This window comes from Palaemon carinicauda, chromosome 37, assembly GCF_036898095.1.
Source record: "Palaemon carinicauda isolate YSFRI2023 chromosome 37, ASM3689809v2, whole genome shotgun sequence".
NCBI classification, from domain to species: Eukaryota; Metazoa; Arthropoda; class Malacostraca; order Decapoda; family Palaemonidae; genus Palaemon; species Palaemon carinicauda.
Window position 1 is genome coordinate 28,526,655 of NC_090761.1, and position 21,985 is coordinate 28,548,639.

General features: G+C 42.4%; 1 protein-coding gene across 3 annotated transcripts in view; it reads right to left on the minus strand.

The window, feature by feature from the left end:
- Window positions 1-21,985, minus strand: part of LOC137629535 (nucleobindin-2-like) — a 70,392-nt gene that overhangs the window by 20,731 nt on the left and 27,676 nt on the right. For all 3 annotated transcript variants that reach the window (XM_068360946.1, XM_068360948.1, XM_068360947.1), the window contains exons 3-7: window positions 19,157-19,264; window positions 14,872-14,979; window positions 13,621-13,734; window positions 11,860-12,069; window positions 3,416-3,482 (exon numbers count right to left, since the gene is read on the minus strand). In XM_068360946.1, coding sequence (XP_068217047.1) covers window positions 3,416-3,482; window positions 11,860-12,069; window positions 13,621-13,734; window positions 14,872-14,979; window positions 19,157-19,264 — 607 coding nt within the window. The remainder of the gene's footprint in view (window positions 1-3,415; window positions 3,483-11,859; window positions 12,070-13,620; window positions 13,735-14,871; window positions 14,980-19,156; window positions 19,265-21,985) is intronic.

Consider the following 21,985-nt stretch of genomic DNA (forward strand, 5'->3'; position numbering starts at 1 on the left):
TTGGGGACCAGAAACAGGCGATTGTAAAAGCCTGGGGAGGATAGATCCCGAACCGGTTCTATCGCCCCCTTGTCTAGCATTTGGTTGACAAGGTCTACTAGGGCCTTCTGTTTCCCCGGATCTGAGTACCGAGCTACTAAGGCCAGCGGAGCATCTGCGAGAGGAGGTTTTTTCAGAAAGGGGATCTTGTATCCTTCCTTGATGACTGAGAGGGACCAGGTGTCCGCCCCTCTCCTCTTCCAAGACTGCCAAAAACCTGACAGTCTTGCGCCTACTGTCTGGAGGAGACGAACTTCATTTTCTGGAGCGAGGTCTGAAAGAACCCCTGGTAGATCTTGGTCCTGAATCTTGCCTTCTCCCTCTAAAATCTGGTCTTGAAGTAGTCCTGCCCCGAAAGGGCTGCTGGAATCTCCTTTCCTCCCGTTTCAAAGAAGAAGGAGGGGCTGCCAAGGGCTTACGAGCAGAACGAGATAAAAGGTCTTCGGTGGCTTTTTGGGCCAGAGAACGCGTAATGTCATTAACCAGGGACTCGGGAAAAAGATGTTGAGAGAGGGGGGCGTAAAGAAGCTCAGACTTTTGTGCATTGGTAACAGACCTAGAAGCAAAAGAGCAAAGCAGAGCTCTCTTCTTTAGGACCCCAGCTGAGAACAGAGCAGCCAACTCATTCGCCCCATCTCTGAGGGCCTTATCCATACAGGACATAATACTGGTAAGGTCCCTAGATCCTTCCATCTGTTCAGTTTTCCTTGCGAGAGTCCCAAGCGACCAGTCTAGGAAACTAAAAACCTCAAAGGCTCTAAAAATACCTTTGACGAGATGATCCAGCTCCGACATCGACCACATGACCTTGGCTGAGTTGAGAGCATGCCTTCTAGCAGAGTCCACTAAACCAGAGAAGTCACCCTTGGAGGAGGAAGGCACTCCCAGACCCAAAGGTTTTCCAGTTGCATACCACATACCCGCTCTTGAAGCAAGACGAGCTGGTGGAAACGAGAAGGAAGTCTTAACTGTTTGTCTCCGCTCCATCATCCAGTCATCAATCTTCGTGAGAGCCTTCTTTGCGGAGATAGACAGCTTCATCTTGAAGAAGGCCGACTGTTTCTTGGCCTTCTTTCTGTTAAATTGGGACTGAGGAGATTGAGGGGCAGCAGGTTGGAATTCCTCTCCAAAAAGTTCAAGAAGGGAGCGAGAGAGAACTTTGTAATCTCCCACAGCGTCGCAGGATTATCATCGTCATCAGAAACATCCTCGAGGTCCTGATCCACATCTGCAATATCCTTCGAAAGAGAAGAAGGATCCTTAGAACCCGACAAGGGCAAATCAAAGGCATCATCCTGCAAAAGACGGGTTGCATCCTGGAGTCCCGCGCTAGAAGAATCCTTGGGACGAGAGGCAGTATCGTCCCGAAGAGGCAGGGTGGTATTGCCCTGGGACCGAGAACGAGAGGCAGAGTCGTTCTGTCGTCGAGAGCGAGAGGCGGTATCGTCGTGGCGGCGAGAATGAGAGGCGGTATCGTCGTGGCGTCATGAACGAGAGGCGGTATCGTCGTGGCGTCGAGAACTAGGGTCGGTATCGTCGTGGCGTCGTGAACGAGAGGAGGTATCGTCGTGGCGAAGCGAACGAGAGGAGGTATCGTCGTGGCAAAGCGAACGAGAGGAGGTATCGTCGTGGCGAAGCGAACGGGAGGCGGTATCGTCTTGGTATCGAGAACGAGAAGCAGCGTCGTTCGATAAGGTATCGTCCCGGTATCGAGAACGAGAAAACGTATCGCCCTGGTATCGCGAAGAAGTATCGCCTGGCGAAAGCACACATTCCTCATCCTGGCATAGAGAGGGAGAAGTTTTCTTTAAAGAAGAACTCCGTTCTCTCTTAGAAGCAGACTTCTTAATCGGCAACGAGTCGTCTTTACGTCTGTCAGACTGGGCGTGAGGGCGGCTAAAGGCTTGTACTAAGGTCAAAAGTTGTTCCTGCATGACAGACATAAAGGATTTAGCAACATCAGCTGGGTCTTGCGGACCCGAAGGGGGGGGCTGACGAATAACACTCGTAGAAGGGGGAGGATCTTCGGCAGCAGGCTTCGCCCTTTTCACAGGCACGGAGTCGAAATCATCCTCCGACGGACAAGGTTCATAACTGCTAGAACCGGGAGAGAAAGAACGAGACCGTTCGTCGCGGTTCCATCTCCTCTTAGTAGGTCTTGAAGCTTCATACTTCCATTTACGTCTGGACGAATTCGGAGAAGAAAACAACACATCCGACACGTCTTTCCCGTGACGGTCAAGAGCAGCCTGGGAATCGACAACAGGACTGTCTGAGGCGACGGCTGACCGAGGGTACGTACCTCTCACCCCCTTTCGGTCATCGACGTACCTTCTCCCTCGGTCCTGGGAGCTTGGTAGAGGTCTAGGCCTAGGGGTATGACAGATTCGGTCAGTCGCCACCTCCACTGCACTAACACAAGCACTTTCACTTTCCTTACCTTTAAAGGCCTCCAGTTGTTCTTTAATGGCCTTCAACTCGTCCGCCAGGCTAGCGTACCGAGGGTCATCCGTAGATACGGAACCTGTAGGAGGTGCAGGAGTTACTACCTCAAGGGAAGGATCAACTTCCAAAGAGGAATCAATAATAGGATCAATAGATAAATCTACGCTAAGTTCGTCTTCCTTACCACTAACAGACTTAAGACTTAGACCTAGAAGCTCTCCTAACTCTATCGAGCTCTAGCTTACGCACATAGCGCTTCATAATTAACCAATCTTTCTCATCCAAAACCTTACATTCCCCACACCTATTATCAAGGGCACAAACAAAACCCCTACAATTAGAACAAACGGTGTGAGGATCTACCGCCATTTTCGGTAGTCTCACCTTACATTCCTCATTCGCACAGATACGGTAATGACTCTTTTCACTCATAATGAAAAACAGCAAAAAAAAAGCTAAGAGAAAACAAAATACAACGATCGCCAAAACCCCAAATCAGAGTACTTCACCAAAAAAGCAGACTGGTACACCGAGCAGGGAAAGCGAAGAAAAACTCTTAATGACGGACCAACGTGTTGTCGATCCGGCCGGCAGAGATGAACTGAAGAACAGAAAACGGGAATGATTCCTCCTACCACCCTTTAACGGGTGTTACCACCCAACCACCACAAGGCGGTTGCCTAGTTTTAGAAAAATTCTGCCGAAATAGAGATAATTAGCTATATATATATAACTGCCAGGTAAGTTCTATTCATAAAAATATACTTTATTTAAAAAGTTCATGTACCGAGTTAAGCAAAATGATTCCAACAAAAAGTCTAGGGCTTGACTGTCTAATTATTTGGAGGCCTTGGCACTCAAACGACGAATATGTTACATTTTATCATAGTTCACTCTCATACCTAAAAACATGATCAAAGTGAAAACTCACCATGAAGGTGGAAGAAAGTACTTGGATTAAAGTCCTCAGCTTTCATGTGGTCCTGCTCTTCCCACACCTGGAAAATTTGCATTATAAATACCAAAGATTTTCTAGAATTTGATAAAACCTAAAACACCAACAAGCAATAAAAACAATGAAGTATTCCTTTGAAATCATAATGCTGTGCCATTAAAACTGTTTGCTTCATATGTCAGCGAGTGCAATAGGGTGAAAACTTCAAATACAGTATTCTTCGTCTGACCTTATGATACTTCCGCTATCCACACCATGCCAACAATATAAAATGTTCTGACTAAAAATTTGTATAGGGTATACTCTAATTTATGAAAAATTTATATAATGTACTATTTTATTAGTTTATTCTCATAAAAAACCTCCAGGAGCATTGTAACGAAAAATTTTCTTATTAGGAAAATAGATTTTTTAGGGAGTCATTATTAAATGGCTTAGTCTAAAATTCTCCAGGAATAAGTTCACAAATTGATACTTAATATTCTTTTTTGGGTTTTCATTTCTCAAACCAACTTAAGTTTCTTAGCAAGTAGTCTTAGAAGAGAATATACAGTACATAACAGAAGTATGCCTTAAATGTCATGTAATTTTCATGAAAATTATACTGTACATGAACATCAGAAAAATAAAGAATCTTCTGCAAAAATATTAAATGATTTTATGACATATAGTGTATACATATATCATCATCATCATTATCAGCTGTAACCAGTCCACTGCAGGACAAAGGCTTCAACTTGTCCTTCAGCTCACATCTGTGTATGGTCTTTGTATTCCACTCTATACCTGGAAATTTTCTTAGTTCGTCAATTCATTGTCATCTCTTCCTTCCCCCCTTCTTTTGCAATATCTATAGACTGATTCTATTATTCTTGAAAGTCAATCTATTATCTGTCATTCTCATTAAATGTCTTGCCCATGTCCATTTATTTTTCTTACATGTTCTTAGAATATCTTCTACTGTACTTTTGTTTGCTCTCGCATGCATGTTGCTCTTTTTCTGTCTCTTAATTTTATACCCATTGTCATTTTTTCCAAAGCTCTTTGAATTGTGACTTGCTTATGTTCTAAGGCTTTAGTAAAGCTCCAGGTTTCTGATGCATAAGTAGGACCATCTGATTAAATACTTTTCTTTTTGAAGAAAGTGGTATTTTCTTTTCCTAGTTTCATTTTATTTATTAACAGCCCTCCATCCCATGCTTATCCTTCTTTTATTTTTGGTCTCATGTCATGGGGAAACACTTATTGTCTGTCTAAGAAGTTTATTCATAACCCATTGTTTGTTGTCTCTGCATTTTCATTGAACATTATCTTAATTTTACTCATATTAATTTTCACTCCTACATTTCTGCTTTTTCTATTCAAATCTTCTATCATCTTTAGCAATTCTTTCCATGATTCACTACAGAGTACTATGTCATCTACAATTTTTAACCTTAAGTTGATAATGTAATCCCCATTAATTTAATCCCTACATTTTCCCAATATAAATATATACAAGTATAACTTATTCTTTTGAAATATGTTATTTTCATTAGTAAAATAAATTTTTGAATATACTTACCCGATGATCATGTAGCTGTCAACTCCGTTGCCCGACAGAAATCTAAGGTCGGGATACGCCAGCGATCGCTATACAGGTGGGGGTGTACACAACAGCGCCATCTGTGAGTAGGTACTCAAGTACTTCTTGTCAACAAGAACTCAATTTTCTCCTCGGTCCACCGGTTCTCTATGGGGAGGAAGGGAGGGTCCTTAAATTCATGATCATCGGGTAAGTATATTCAAAAATTTATTTTACTAATGAAAATAACATTTTTCAATATTAATCTTACCCGATGATCATGTAGCTGATTCACACCCAGGGTGGTGGGTGGAGACCAGCATACATGTTAACATAAGAAGCTAAGTATCCCGTATTTCATTTTAGCAGTTATTCAAAATAACAAACATAAAATAAATAAGTACCTGGTAAGGAAGTCGACTTGAACTATTACTCTGCCTTTTTTAAGTACGTCTTCCTTACTGAGCCTAGCGGTCCTCTTAGGATGCTGAACGACTCCTAGGTGCTGAAGTATGAAGGGCTGCAACCCATACTAAAGGACCTCATCACAACCTCTAACCTAGGCGCTTCTCAAGAAAGAATTTGACCACCCACCAAATCAACCAGGATGCGGAAGGCTTCTTAGCCTTCCGTACAACCCAAAAAACAACAATAAAAAGTATTCAAGAGAAAGATAAAAAAGGTTATGGGATTATGGGAATGTAGTGGCTGAGCCCTCACCTACTACTGCACTCGCTGCTACGAATGGTCCCAGGGTGTAGCAGTTCTCGTAAAGAGACTGGACATCTTTGAGATAGAATGATGCGAACACTGACTTGCTTCTCCAATAGGTTGCATCCATAACACTCTGCAGAGAACGGTTCTGTTTGAAGGCCACTGAAGTAGCGACAGCTCTAACTTCATGTGTCCTTACCTTCAGCAAAGCAAGGTCTTCTTCCTTCAGATGAGAATGTGCCTCTCTAATCAGAAGCCTGATGTAGTAAGAAACTGCGTTCTTAGACATCGGTAGAGAAGGCTTCTTGATAGAACACCATAAAGCTTCTGATTGTCCTCGTAATGGTTTTGACCGTCTTAAATAGTACTTCTCTTACTGGGCAAAGTACTCTCTCTAGTTCGTTCCCCACCAAGTTGGACAGGCTTGGGATCTCGAACGACTTGGGTCAAGGACGGGAAGGAAGCTCGTTTTTAGCCAAAAAACCGAGCTGCAAGGAACATGTAGCCGTTTCAGATGTAAAACCTATGTTCCTGCTGAAGGCGTGGATCTCACTGACTCTTTTAGCTGTTGCTAAGCAAACGAGGAAAAGAGTTTTTAATGTGAGGTCCTTAAAAGAGGCTGATTGGAGCGGTTCGAATCTTGATGACATTAGGAACCTTAAAACCACATCTAGGTTCCAGCCTGGTGTGGAAAACCGACGTTCCTTTGAGGTCTCAAAAGACCTAAGGAGGTCCTGTAGATCTTTGTTGGTGGAAAGATCCAAGCCTCTGTGGCGGAAGACCGCTGCCAACATACTCCTGTAACCCTTGATCGAAGGAGCTGATAGGGATCTTACGTTCCTTAGATGTAACAGGAAGTCAGCTATCTGTGTTACAGTGGTACTGGTTGAGGAAACTGCATTCGCCTTGCACCAGCTTCGGAAGACTTCCCATTTAGACTGATAGACTCTTGAGAGTGGATGTCCTCCTTGCTCTGGCAATCGCTCTGGCTGCCTCCTTCGAAAAGCCTCTAGCTCTTGAGAGTCTTTCGATAGTCTGAAGGCAGTCAGACGAAGAGCGTGGAGGTTTGGGTGTACCTTCTTTACGTGAGGTTGACGCAGAAGGTCCACTCTTAGAGGAAGAGTCCTGGGAACGTCCACCAGCCATTGCAGTACCTCGGTGAACCATTCTCTCGCGGGCCAGAGGGGAGCAACCAACGTCAACCGTGTCCCTTCGTGAGAGGCGAACTTCTGAAGTACTCTGTTGACAATCTTGAACGGCGGGAACGCATACAGGTCTAGATGGGACCAATCCAGCAGAAAGGCATCCACGTGAACTGCTGCTGGGTCTGGAATCGGAGAACAATACATCGGGAGCCTCTTGGTCATCGAGGTAGCGAATAGATCTATGGTGGGCTGACCCCACAGGGCCCATAGTCTGCTGCAAACATTCTTGTGAAGGGTCCACTCTGTGGGGATTACCTGACCCTTCCGGCTGAGGCGATCTGCCATGACATTCATGTCGCCCTGAATGAACCTCGTTACCAGCAAAAGCTTTCGATCTTTTGACCAAATGAGGAGGTCCCTTGCGATCTTGAACAACTTCCTCGAATGAGTCCCTCCTTGCTTGGAGATTTAAGCCAAGGCTGTGGTGTTGTCGGAGTTCACCTCCACCACCTTGTTTAGCTGGAGGGACTTGAAGTTTAACAAGGCCAGATGAACTGCCAACAGCTCCTTGCAATTGATGTGAAGTGTCCTTTGCTCCTGATTCCATGTGCCCGAGCATTCCTGTCCGTCCAGTGACGCACCCAAGACCGTGTCCGATGCGTCCGAGAAGAGACGGTGGTCGGGGGTCTGAACAGCTAATGGTAGACCTTCCTTGAGAAGAATGCTGTTCTTCCACCACGTTAGCGTAGACCTCATCTCTTCGGAAACAGGCACTGAGACCGCCTCTAGCGTCATGTCCTTTCTCCAGTGAGCAGCTAGATGATACTGAAGGGGGCGGAGGTGGAGTCTCCCTAACTCGATGAACTGGGCCAGCGATGAAAGTGTCCCTGTTAGACTCATCCACTGCCTGACTGAACATCGGTTCCTTCTCAGCATGCTCTGGATGCATTCTAGGGCTTGATTGATCCTTGGGGCCGACGGAAAAGCCCGAAAAGCTCAACTCTGAATCTCCATACCTAGATAGACAATGGTCTGGGATGGGACGAGCTGGGACTTCTCTATATTGACCAGGAGGCCCAATTCCTTGGTCAGATCCATAGTCCATCTGAGATTCTCCAGACAGCGACGACTTGACGGAGCTCTTAAAAGCCAGTCGTCCAAATAGAGGGAGGCTCTGATGTCTGCCAAGTGAAGGAATTTGGCAATATTCCTCATCAGTCTGGTAAACACAAGAGGTGCCGTGCTTAGGCCAAAGCACAGGGCTTGGAACTGGTACACAACCTTTCCAAAGACGAACCTTAGGAAAGGTTGGGAGTCTGGATGGATGGGGACGTGAAAGTACGCGTCTTTCAGGTCTAACGAGACCATCCAGTCCTCCTGCCTGACCGCTGCTAGGACCGACTTCGTCGTCTCCATCGTGAACGTCTGCTTGGTGACAAAAGCATTGAGAGCACTGACGTCCAGCACCGGTCTCCAACCTCCTGTCTTCTTCGCTACCAGGAAGAGACGGTTGTAGAAGCCCGGGGATTGATGGTCCCGGACTATGACTACCGCTTCCTTTTGTAGCAAGAGCGACACCTCTTGTTGCAACGCTAGCCTCTTGTCCTTCTCCTTGTAGTTGGGAGAGAGGTTGATGGGAGATGTAGCTAGAGGGGGACTGCGGCAGAACGGAATTCTGTACCCCTCCTTTAGCCACTTCACAGACTGAGCGTCTGCACCTCTGCTCTCCCAAGCTTGCCAGAAGGTCTTGAGTCTGGCTCCCACTGCTGTCTGGAGAGGAAGGCAGTCAGATCCTGCCTTTTGCGGACTTGGAACCCTTCTTGGATTTGCCACGGTGACTGTCGGCACGGGTACCTCCTTTGCTGGAGGTTCTGCCACGAAAGGGCGGGATGAACCTAGTTGCAGGTGTGTCTACTGCTGCAGGACGGAAAGGTCTAGGCACGGAAGGTAAGGTTTTAGCCTTACGTGCGGAAGATGCCATCAGATCATGGGTATCCTTCTGGATAAGTGAGGCAGCCATCCCCTTGATCAGCTCCTCCGGAAACAGACACTTGGAGAGAGGAGCAAACAACAACTCCGACTTCTGGCAAGGGGTGATACCAGACGACAAGAAGGAGCAAAGATGTTCTCTCTTCTTGAGCACTCCCGACACGTATGAAGCCACAAGTTCACCGGACCCATCCCGAATGGCTTTGTCCATGCTAGACATGATCAGCATGGCAGAGTCCTTATCCGAAGGGGAAGTCTTTCTGCTTAAAGCTCCCAAACACCAATCGAGGAAGTTGAAGATCTCAAAAGCACGAAAGACTCCCTTCAACAGATGATCCATGTCAGAAAAGGACCAGCAGATCTTCGATCGTCTCATCGCCAGCCTGCGGGGAGAGTCAACCAGACTTGAGAAGTCGCCCTGGGCAGAGGCAGGAACTCCCAAGCCGGGTTCCTCTCCCGTGGCATACCAGACGCTCGACTTGGAAGCAAGCTTGGTAGGAGGAAAGATGAAAGCAGTCTTTCCCAGTTGCTTCTTGGACTGCAACCACTCTCCCATAACCCTCAAAGCTCTCTTGGATGAGCGTGCGAGAACAAGCTTGGTGAAGGCAGGAGCAGCAGACTGCATGCCCAGAGCAAACTCGGAGGGAGGAGAGCGAGGGGTTGCAGACACAAACTGTTCTGGATACAAGTCCCTGAACAAGGCAAGGACTTTACGAAAGTCTAAGGAGGGAGGCGTAGACTTGGGCCCTTCAAAATCGGAGTGCGGTTCATCCAAATGTGCAGCTTCGTCATCTGATACTCCATCATCCGAAAGCTGAGTAGGAAGTGGCAAAGGCGGAGCAGAAAGCTGAACGGCTGAATCCGGCAGCACGGGTGCATGCGTAGCTGCTGCGGATCCAACATCATGCCGCTGCTGGTCAGTCTGCGAGCTGGCAACAACAAAAGCAGAGTGCTGGTGCGTGGGAGGGGTTGCCGTGGGTTGCGGAGCATGCCGTATGGGATGCGGAGCATGCCGCATGGGTTGCGGAGCATGCCGCATGGGTTGCGGAGCATGCCGCATAGTGTCAGAACCCGGCAGCTCTACAGCACCTTCCCACTGCTGATGCGGTAGCTCACGCATGTCAACGGATGGTGCAGCAAGAACATGCGTCTGGCAGGGTGGACTGCGCATCGGTGGTGGAGCTCTCACAGGTGGAGTGTGGGAGCAGGCAGCCACAGTATCTGCTGAGCGCACAACCGCGGAGGGTTGTAGGTTAACAGGTGCAGTGTCAACCTTCTCAGCATGATACTCTTGCATGAACGCAGCAAGCTGAGACTGCATAGTTTGCAGCATGGACCACTTAGGGTCTACCGTGGTTGGAGCAGCAACAGACGGAGCAGTAGTCTGTTGTGGAACCACTCTACCTCTCTTGGGAGGTGTGCAGTCATCGGAAGACTGCGGCGAGTCCGAACTGACCCAGTGGCTACACCTGGGCCGTTGGACTCGCTCGGAAGGGACCTTGCGCTTGAGAGGTCGTGAAACCTTGGTCCATCGTTTCCTCCTGGAAACTTCTTCCACAGACGAGGAATGGTAGGGCTCATTCGTCTGTTTGTGGATGGGACGATCTCTGACAGATACGTCCGCAACCACTGAGGGTACATCCGTACGCTGATCAAGGCCTGCCGAACCCTTTGGTCCTTCGACATTGCTTCTCCCCTGGGCTTGGGAGCTTGCAAGAGGTCCCGGACTGGGAGGACGACTGGCACGCACAGATGTACCCTCATGCGCAACACTGACACTGACACTTTTCACATCACTAGCACTGATAACACTTCCCACTGCACTTTTCGCTTTCAGCTCTTTGACATCTGCCAAAAGCTGATTACGGTCATTAGCTAATGACTCCACTCTGTCACCGAGAGCCTGAATGGCACGCATCATATCCGCCATGGATGGCTGAGCACTAGTAGCAGGGTCGGGAGTCACCACTACAGGGGAAGGAAAAGGTTGAGGGGCATGGGGAGAGGAAAAATCCACAGAGCGAGAAGAACTCCTCCTGATTCTCTCCTTCTCTAACCTACGTGCATTTTTAAGGAATTCGTTAAAATCGAATTCCGAAAGCCCAGCGCATTCCTCACATCGATCTTCCAATTGACAGGATTTACCCCTACAATTGGAACAAACGGTGTGAGGATCTATGGAGGCCTTCGGAAGACGCCTAGAACAAGCCCTAACACTACACTGCCTGTATTTAGGGACTTGAGACTGGTCAGACATCTTGAATTGTAGAAATAGTCAAGGAGGGATTCCAAAATCTAGCAAAGTTCGTTAACAATTAATCCAAATTAATTCCAAAAGCTTGCTAAGCTAATGATAAAGCTTCCTGAATAGCGAAGGCTAAAATCTAGAGTGAATACATCACCAAATCGTGAACAACAACTCCAGAATCAACAGCGTATCCAAGTAGGTCTTGCCGGTGGCACGACAGAGGAAAAATTGAGTTCTTGTTGACAAGAAGTACTTGAGTACCTACTCACAGATGGCGCTGTTGTGTACACCCCCACCTGTATAGCGATCGCTGGCGTATCCCGACCTTAGATTTCTGTCGGGCAACGGAGTTGACAGCTACATGATCATCGGGTAAGATTAATATTGAAAACTGAACAACACAACACAGAAAAATGGTCTAAAAGGACAGCCATACCCTCCTCTAAAATCACTCTCCTAATAAAAACCAGAGGTAAATACTAAACAATATCTCATACACTAATTTTTCTAATGAAAGTATATCTCTTTAAAAAAAATCTTGAAAAACATTACTACTGTCCTTTAATAAGAAAAACTAAGTGTTCATAAATAGTTTAAAACTTGTACATCAAACAAAACAAAACCACCCAAAGTAAACTTTACTTAGCACCAAATTACTTGGGTTTCTTAGGCATTCAAATGACCAAGGATGTAGGCTTACATTATAAGTACAGTAATGGGTATATGGTGAAACAAAGAAACACTAGATAGTTATTCCTACCTCTTGCAGCTGTTGTTTAGACCCAGGGTGGTGTAATTTGCCGTGCTGAGAGTGTTTTGTCATGTCTTCTTTATGCTTCTCTTCCGCTGCTCTGCGATGCTCTTCGTCCATAGCAGCCAATTCTTTCTGGCGCTCAAATTCTTTCTCCATTTCATATTTCTTGAAATCCTCCTGTCGTTGTGCATCTACTTTTTCTAAATCTTCTGTTGTCTGTGTTTAATATAAAAAGTTTTAGTACACTTGCTTTTAGTTCTTTCATATTGGATTAATAATAAACATAATCCCTAGAATCTAAGATCGTCAAAAATTTAATACAGTATCTAAGTCAACTAATAAATACAATGCCCATTAAAGGCTAAAATAGTACCATGAGTTACAAGTTTGTTTTGTTCTGGGAGCAAGCTCGCAACCTTAACTGCAGTTATCTTGAAACAAATATTCCCATTAAGATAATGCAAATTCATTTGTGTTCCACACATAGCTTCCTTGGCTAGTTTGAATGGCTATACTTCTCTTCTGACAATACATGACTCCTTTGAAGACCTTAGTGTACCTGGCAGCTTTGTGAGCCTCAGCTTCAAACTTTGCTAACCTATCTTGTATCAGTAAAAAACCTTCTGCAATGTCCTCATTGTCAAGTCTCTTGGGCTTTGGAGTCTGCAATAACCTGTGCTAGTCTTTTCAATAAGGCCCTAGGCATATATATGCTAGCAGCTCTTTGACGTTATCAGCCTCCACATCTAAATTAAGCTGCTTACTCGAGGCTAAAAAACATTTTTGTGACCACACTATCTCCTTAAAGCCAAAGAAATCATTCACAAACTGGAGAGAGTAGTGTTCTCACACACCATTCAAGTTTGTCTGCTTCATTTCCTCTTAAGAATAATACAGTAATGTAAGATTTCCTAGAGTCTTTGACAGTAAAGTCTTTGCTCTCAGTTACCCTTAAACCCATAGAAAATTGCCACTCAAAGGTAGTAGACCTTGAAAGAGGCAATTATGTTTTGTGGTTGTAGTGCTGAATGGAAGGTAAATGATCTTGATATAGGGATGCAAATCATCCGAGTGGGCTGGGTAACTAGGGGCATTGTTCTGCCTTAGCAACATTTTAAATGGAAAGACCTTGGCAGCACAATGCTACTCAACTTCTGGTACAAAAGAGTTAGCAAACAAATCCTTGAATACCCAACGTGTCATCTAGGCCTTTTTATTGGCTCTCCAGTTGACTAATTCAAATGCCCAATTGATTCTCAATCTGATAAATCAGCAAGGGATGGAGCTTGTAGTAACCCGCAACATTAGCTCCAAATAGTGAAGTCGGTCTCTCTTTACAAGTGATTAACATTCCTGAGTTGGGTAGCTACCAGAGTGGATGGTATAGGAGAGAACATTTTTATAGTCATCTTAAGGTTGAGAAGTTCACACTTCACAGATATCAGCAATGTGACATACAGGAATGTTTCAAAATTATGAATTTTGTTGTTGAAATTCTATTTCTAGAGTACAAGAATAGGAAATCAAACCCTATAGCAAATCATAATTGTCATTAGCTTGGTAAAATGACCGGTACCCAAAACCAAATTTTTGCATCTTGCTGGTTTTCATTACTTATTCTTTATATTCATGCACAAGAAATACAAATTTCAATCTAAAATCACCTTCATACACATACTCCAAAGTGTAATCTTTCTAAGACAACAAATACACAAATTAATTCCTAAAAAATCCAAACACATTTCATAAAACACATGATTTCCTTACCTTTACAATCAATTTCTTCAAGTCTTCTACTTCAAATCGGGTAGGATTCCTATGATCTATGTGCAGAGGAGCCTTCAGAAGATTACGATCTACTCCTATCTCCTTTTCATGCTCCTGTTATGAAAAAAAAAGATTTGTAAAAATATATCATAATAGAATTTCTTTTATTCCTATGAACGTCCTATGACATTTATACTGCTTCTCTCAGGAAGCCCAGTTTTATCAATGTTTATCCGTAAAACTCAAATAATTCTCGTCTTTTTCCCTTTCAATAGACTTACCACTCTAGTACAGTAATGAGACAATCTAGCAGATAATGGCAAAAAATGAATGGCTCAGGCAAGGCAGGCTGCCTTTTTATTTTGTCTCTGCATCACTGAAAGCTTGTCAATAAGCATTAATTTCATATTTTCCATATTTAGCTTTTTAATGCTTTGTATTCATCGGGAATTATTAGCAACTACTAAAGTTTTTTCAAAGGAACCTTTTATAGTCTCCCCAACCTGCAAAACTGTCTCTGTCTCTCTCTTTCTCTCTCATCCAACAATCTTAAGAAGTTATCCAAGCTTCTTGAATAACATTAGGCAAAAACTTATTTGGTGTGCCACTGGGCTGCGGATACCTTTTTCGACAATACATTTCTAAAGAAATGAACAGAGATAGCTGCACTACTACTATTATGTGCCCTAGCTTTCAGAGGTGAAATATGCTAAGCATCCAGCTTCTGATGAGGGATTAAGCTTTAAATAAGCAAAGACTGTATTTCTAGACAGCCGGTAACCAGATATTCCAAGTTAAAAAAAAACAGAGAAGAGAAAGTGCTAACTTTTTTTTTTTTTTTTTTTTTGAGGCTGAGAAGCACTCACTTCGTGGATACAGTACAAGCACAGCAACTAGCAGGTATGAATCACCGAAATAATCATTCTTTTCCACAAATACACACTACATATAATACACACATAGTAAGACTCCTTGCTCCTAGTAACCTAAGAACAATGAGCGTGGCAACTTTGATCTAGACAACACAAAAGTTAAAACTCCTTCCTACTATTAAGCTAAGAAAAATGAGCGTGGCAACCATGAACCAGAGAACACAAAAAGTAAGACTCCTTCCTGCTAGTAACCTAAAAACAATAAGCATTATTTGCAGTGCAGCTTACCAGTTCAAAAGGCAAGTTATAGGTCATCTGTTTATATGTAAAATTAAATTTGTTTAAAAAAAAAAAATACATATTTCATCATACAACATACCTTGATAGCCAAGTGTCGAAGTCTTTCCAATTCCCTCCTCTTTAATTCGTCGAGTTGTGTCCTTACATTGTGATCAACGAAGTGTAATTCTCGAGCAATTTTCCCAGACTGTCATGTAAAGACAAATGCATATATATTATATTAAAGATAAAGGCAAATATTTAAAATAATTCAATGGTTGATAAGTAAAATTCGGTTGCATTACAAATGTCATTGTTAAATGTTTAATACAGACATGCTATTCACTTCTTAGCACACTTTCAAGTGGTACACAAAATTCATTTATGGTTATAAAACAATATAAAAACTAATGAAAGTGACCAATCCCTATGAGACAGCGGATCTTATTATTAATCACAATTCCGGGAGGGAATGTCTCGTCACTCATACCAACAAGGAGACTGAAACCCGGTTCTAATCACCAACAGTTCTCTATCTTTTATAAGCAATGTAACCTCACCACAGCCATATTTCCTTTCCATCAATATCAAAGTATATCTACAGAGAGATACTAAGGTCTTCCTCAAGTTCCCATATAAGATAGAGCACCGGTATTAGGTAAGTACGCTCCTGTGCCGCGACACAGAGTTACCTTCCCTATCCAAGTCCTCAATATCATAACATCTCTTTATCGCATACGACTAGAGATTGCTCGGATCCTCAAAAGTTTCTTTGAGATTGAACTTTGCTTCTCAAACGTCCAGGTAATCCAGACTGACAGTGAGCAAAATTGGTCTCAAACAGCACCAAGCACCAGTAGCAGGAGAGTATGCTCTGTACTGCCCAACCAGTTACCTTCCCTAGCTGAGCCACTCCTCAGTAGCGCAATCTCTCTGTCTTGCATACAATAGAGAAATCTCTCAGAACTTCACAAAACTCTTTACCATTGAATTTCTTCGACTTCTTACAAGCAGCAACGTTGGAAGAATCAGAAGATGAGGAGAAAGAAAAACTGAAAGAAGAGTATGCACGCTTTTTCACCATGTCGGACTTCTTTGGAAGAAAATCTGGTTGCCCAACATTAATATCCTTAAGGAGGAAGAAGTCACTGGGGTTTCCTCAACAAGGACTGGATCCCTCCAATGTCAGTGATTGACACCATGAGGAACCGCTCACTTGGTGCTCACGTGACGTCATACCAAATGACTTTCCCTCAATTGTCTAAGGAGTTGGAATCAGGAAGGACAATTTACCTGACCCGGTGCAAACATTTAACTCACAACTGTCTTATTTTCTCCTGACCGACTCCAAAGGTACTGATCACTCAGAAAAACTGAATCTTGAAAATAAAATTTACTATATACTCTCCTAAAGTTCTAGTGCTTTTCTCTCAATGCTTAGTTAATACCAACATTTAACCTAATACTAACTTTTTTTTCTTTTCTTGTAATAGCATTACCCCTAAAGTGAAGTACTGAGATAATTTAATGGTGGATACACCATAATTCCCTTGTCATATCAGTCTCCAAGCTGAAAACAAATCACTAGCCTCTTAACATCAATGGTCAGGAGGAAGTTTCTGTTTATGAAGTTATGAACGCAAGGTGAATACAGAAGGTCCTCAACTTGCACACTTAATTGGTCCCAAGAAGCTGTTTGTAAGTCAAATTTTATTACATTTTGGCCTAGTTCAGGCCTAGCCTGAATCCCATGCCTATGATTTCCAGCTACAGAAGTCAACAAATTCCTGGGTTTCACATGAAATAGATATCAGGTTATTACTATTCTCATTTTGCTTACTGTATTGAATGATATAATATTGTTTTATTACAGTATTTATTTATCATATCTGTATTATTTTTGTTATGTTTGTTAATCAAATGCTTGTAAGTTGAGAACAAGTTGAAATATTACGGAAACAAGGGAAATTAATGGGTAATATCTGATAGAATCCCGCCCCGCACCATTACTGCTTACCAGTACATAGAACCTTGATGTTTTTCTTTTTTTCGCGAGCGAAGCGAGCACATGACAGATCAAAAACCAATAGATTTCGGTAAAATTTTGATAGAGTCCTTAATGGTTCTTGCTCGGTCATGCGATCGCTTCACTAGCGAAAAAAAGAAAAACATCAAGCTCCTATGTACTGGCAAGCAGTAATGCCACTGGATGGGACTCTATCAAAATATTATCAATTAATGTCCAAAGATAATGAATTGAGAATTTTTAACTAGATTAAGTATATAGGTTATTATTAGTCTTTGTCTGTAGGGTATGGTCTTCAAAATAATGTGTTTGAAGTGATAAATTCCATTTTACATACATACATACATACATACACACACACACATATATATATATATATATATATATATATATATATATATATATATATATATATATATATATATATATATATATATATATATATATATATATATATAAAATGGTCAGTCTCTACAGCATTGTCCGGCTAGATAGGGCAATGCCATTGTCCGGCTAGATAGGGCAATGCCATTGTCCGGCTAGATAGGGCAATGCCATTGTCCGGCTAGATAGGGCAATGCCATTGTCCGGCTAGATAGGGCAATGCCATTGTCCGGCTAGATAGGGCAATGCCATTGTCCCTTTCTTCTCCCATTCATGAGTGGCCTTGAAACCTTTAAACCTAAAGCCTTGCAATACATTACCATAATGGATTCACCAGTTAAATTAGTATTTGATGCATCAAACATAAGTTTAGGTGCAGTATTATCTCATGTAATACCAGATGGAACAGAAAAACAATTGCATACACTTTCTTCATAAGAAAACCAGGTTTCTCCAATATAATGTTTAGTAAAAAACTGACTTGGTATGCACTGAGCTACAATAACTCTATCCAAAGAAAGAGTCCAACAAAAATTGAGAGAGATAGCTTTACTTCTAAGATTCAAGTCTTTCACCAAACTTGGATCCAATTCCCTAGGTATAGTATAACCTCGGTATGCAAGTTTAATCCGTTCCAGGAGCAAGCTCGTAACTTCAAATGCTCATAAACAAACTGGGAATTTACTTGATGTATTCCCCGCGTCCATAAATATATATCGTATACACCCATTTTTAAAGGTTTGTAATTTTATATATAGAGCAAGTATTTATAACCCTTGACATCAGAAATGAATACAAATGAATAATTCCCAATAAAAAGTATTGACAAATTAACTCCCTCTTTACCTCTGAGAAGCATAATGGCTGGCATTCGAGAGATGAGGGAGGAGGAAGATAAGGAGGAAGGGGTTAATGTTTGGAGGAAGGATCTCTCTCCTTGAGAATTTTGGGTAAAATATCGGGAGTTCTCGCTGTTGAACAGGGTTTGCTATCACAAATTGAATTGCCTAAACTACTCTTGATGGACACTTAGTCGTCTTTTGTTTACACTCTTACAATCAAAATTTGACAAGGAATCTAAAGATGAGTGCTTTTGTCTTTTCTTTAAAATGGCAGGAAAATGGGTTAAAAATCACATATGGCGTGAACACTGCATATGTGGCGTATAGGAACAGCTTCGACTAATTTTGCATGTCTCTTCAGTACTTGTTCACAATAAGCGCACATAAGGGGGGGAAATTTTCATACTTGTAAACCAATACAATGCTCATATACTAAGTTGAAATTTCATGCTCGTATACCAAAAGACTCGTATTTCAAGGAATTACTGTACCTCTGTCACTAAACCCTTAATAATAAACGGCAAATCCTTTTTGGAAAGAGGACAACCCGTAAGATAATTTACTTTATTTGCAGGGTACAAATTGACATTATTGGCCCCTAAGTCTCTTCTTACACTTTGTTATTACTTTTTTATTCTATTCTTCCTTTCGTTAATGGAAGCTGATTGAAATCTTATGATAAACCAAATGTACTTCAGGCCTATAAAATTTCTTATCCATAATCTTAGTATCCATGTACTGATCTCTGGCTTTGTTCGTCAAATAGCTCATTGTGTATCATGCTGTACATAAGTTTAGAAATTCTGATCATTCTTTGTTAAGGATTGGCCAGTGTCACTTTCAACTCTACCATAATCACCACTCATGTTTTTGATGGAATAATATGAGAGGATATAAGAAAACAAAATACATATGAATGGTATAAAGATAATAAATATAAAACAAAAGAGTAATATTTGAATATAAAAAATCCACAAAGATAGAAATATCAACAAATTATAAACACAAAACGAGTCAGAAGAGAGAAATATAGGAAGAACAGCAATAACAGCACTAAAAGCAACAGGGTTTATGTAAATAAAGAGAGACAGATGGAAATGTTTACTGAAAACATGAAATATATTATACCTTACCTTTATATCATCAACCTCTGCTGTTTCTAATTTCTTCCTGAAGACTGGATCACTTTCCAAGGCCTGTACCACCTCCTTCAAATACCGTCCGTATTCCAGGTTGAGCTCCTGTAAAGAATCGGATTCACAAATAAGTTCTTCTAAATACATCAATAATGGCTAAGTTCAAAAGTAAAAACTTGCAGCAAATTTTTCGATGTTGAACAGGCCAATATATGTTTTTATAGTTTATATATGAATTATGTTTTAATGTTGTTAATGATTTTAAATATTTTATTCTAATTATTAACTAGTTCTTATATCGTTTATTTATTTCCTTTCCTCACTGGTTTATTTTCTTTGTTGGAGCCCTTAGGCTTATAGCATCTTGCTTTTCCAACTAGGGTTATAACTTAGCTAATAATAATAATAATAATAATAATAATAATAATAATAATAATAATAATAATAATAATAAAAATGTTATTTTTATAATAAAATAAATTTTTGAATATACTTACCCGGTGATTATATAAGCTGCAGCTCTGCTGCTCGACAGAAAACTCTACGTTCAAAATCCGCCAGCGATCGCTAAGCAGGTAGGGGGTGTACATCAACAGCGCCATCTGTCGTGCAGGTACTCAGTACTCAATGTAAACACAGAACTCAATTTTCTCCTCGGTCCACTGGGTCTCTATTGGGGAGGAAGGGAGGGTCCTTTAATATATAATCACCGGGTAAGTATATTCAAAAATTTATTTTATTATAAAAATAACATTTTTCAATATTAAACTTAGCCGGTGATTATATAAGCTGATTCACACCCAAGGGGGTGGGTAGAGACCAGCAATAATTGTTTACATTATTATGAGCTAAGGATTTTTTATTTCATTTTAGTAGTTATTCAAAATAACAAACATAAAATAAATAAGTACCTGGTAAGGAAGTCGACTTGAACAATTACTCTGCCTTTTTAAGTACGTACGTCTTCCTTACGGAGCCTCGCGATCCTCTTAGGATGCTGAGCGACCCCTAGGAGCTGAAGTATCAAGGGTTGCAACCCATACAACAGGACCTCATCAAAACCTCTAATCTAGGCGCTTCTCAAGAAATGACTTTGACCACCCGCCAAATCAAGTAGGATGCGAAAGGCTTCTCAGCCTTCCTGACAACCCAAAAAACAATAATAAAACATTTCAAGAGAAAGATTAAAAAGGTTATGGAATTAGGGAATTGTAGTGGTTGAGCCCTCACCCACTACTGCACTCGTTGCTACGAATGGTCCCAGAGTATAGCAGTTCTCGTAAAGAGACTGGACATTAAGATAAAAAGACGCGAACACTGACTTGCTTTTCCTATAGGTTGCGTCGATTATACTTTGCAGAGATCTATTTTGTTTAAAGGCCACGGAAGTTGCGACAGCTCTAACTTCGTGTGTCCTTACCTTCAGCAAAGCTTGGTCTTCCTCATTCAGATGGGAATGAGCTTCTCGTATTAACAGTCTGATAAAAAAGGATAAAGCATTCTTTGATATAGGCAAAGATGGTTTCTTAACTGAACACCATAAAGCTTCAGACGGGCCTCGTAAAGGTTTAGTTCGTTTTAAATAGAGATTAAGAGCTCTTACAGGGCATAAGACTCTTTCTAGTTCATTTCCAACCATACGATAAGTTTGGAATATCGAACGATATTGGCCAAGGCCGAGAAGGCAGCTCGTTTTTGGCTAGAAAACCAAGTTGTAGAACATGTAGCCGTTTCGGATGAGAATCCGATGTTCTTGCTGAAGGCATGAATCTCACTGACTCTTTTAGCTGTGGCTAAGCATACCAGGAAAAGAGTCTTTAAGGTGAGATCTTTCAGGGAGGCTGATTGTAGCGGTTCGAACCTGTCTGACATAAGGAATCTTAGTACCACGTCTAAATTCCAACCAGGTGTAACCAAACGACACTCCTTCGTGGTCTCAAAAGACTTAAGGAGGTCCTGTAGATCTTTATTGTTGGAAAGATCTAAGCCTCTGTGACGGAAGACTGATGCCAACATGCTTCTGTAACCCTTGATAGAGGGAGCTGAAAGAGATTGTTCTTTCCTCAGATATAAGAGGAAGTCAGCTATTTGAGTTACAGAGGTACTGGTCGAGGATACGGATACTGACTTGCACCAGTTTCGGAAGATTTCCCACTTCGATTGGTAGACTCTAAGGGTGGATGTTCTCCTTGCTCTAGCAATCGCTCTGGCTGCCTCCTTCGAAAAGCCTCTAGCTCTCGAGAGTCTTTCGATAGTCTGAAGGCAGTCAGACGAAGAGCGTGGAGGCCTTGGTGTACCTTCTTTACGTGTGGCTGACGTAGAAGGTCCACCCTTAGGGGAAGTGTTCTGGGAACGTCTACTAGTCATCGAAGTACCTCGGTGAACCATTCTCTCGCGGGCCAGAGGGAAGCAACTAGCGTCAACCTTGTCCCTTCGTGAGAGGCGAACTTCTGCAGTACCTTGTTGACAATCTTGAACGAAGGGAATGTGACCAATCTAGGAGAAAGGCATCTATATGAACTGCTGCTGGGTCCAGGATTGGTGAGCAAAATATTGGGAGCCTCTTGGTCATCGAGGTTGCGAAGAGATCTATGGTTGGCTGGCCCCAGGTGGCCCAAAGTCTCTTGCATACATCCTTGTGGAGGGTCCATTCTGTTGGAATTATTTGTCCCTTCCGACTGAGACAATCTGCCATGACATTCAAGTTGCCTTGGATGAACCTCGTTACTAGTGATATGCCTAGACCTTTTGACCAGGTGAGGAGGTCCCTTGCGATCTCGTACAACGTCAGAGAGTAGGTCCCTCCTTGCTTGGAGATGTACGCCA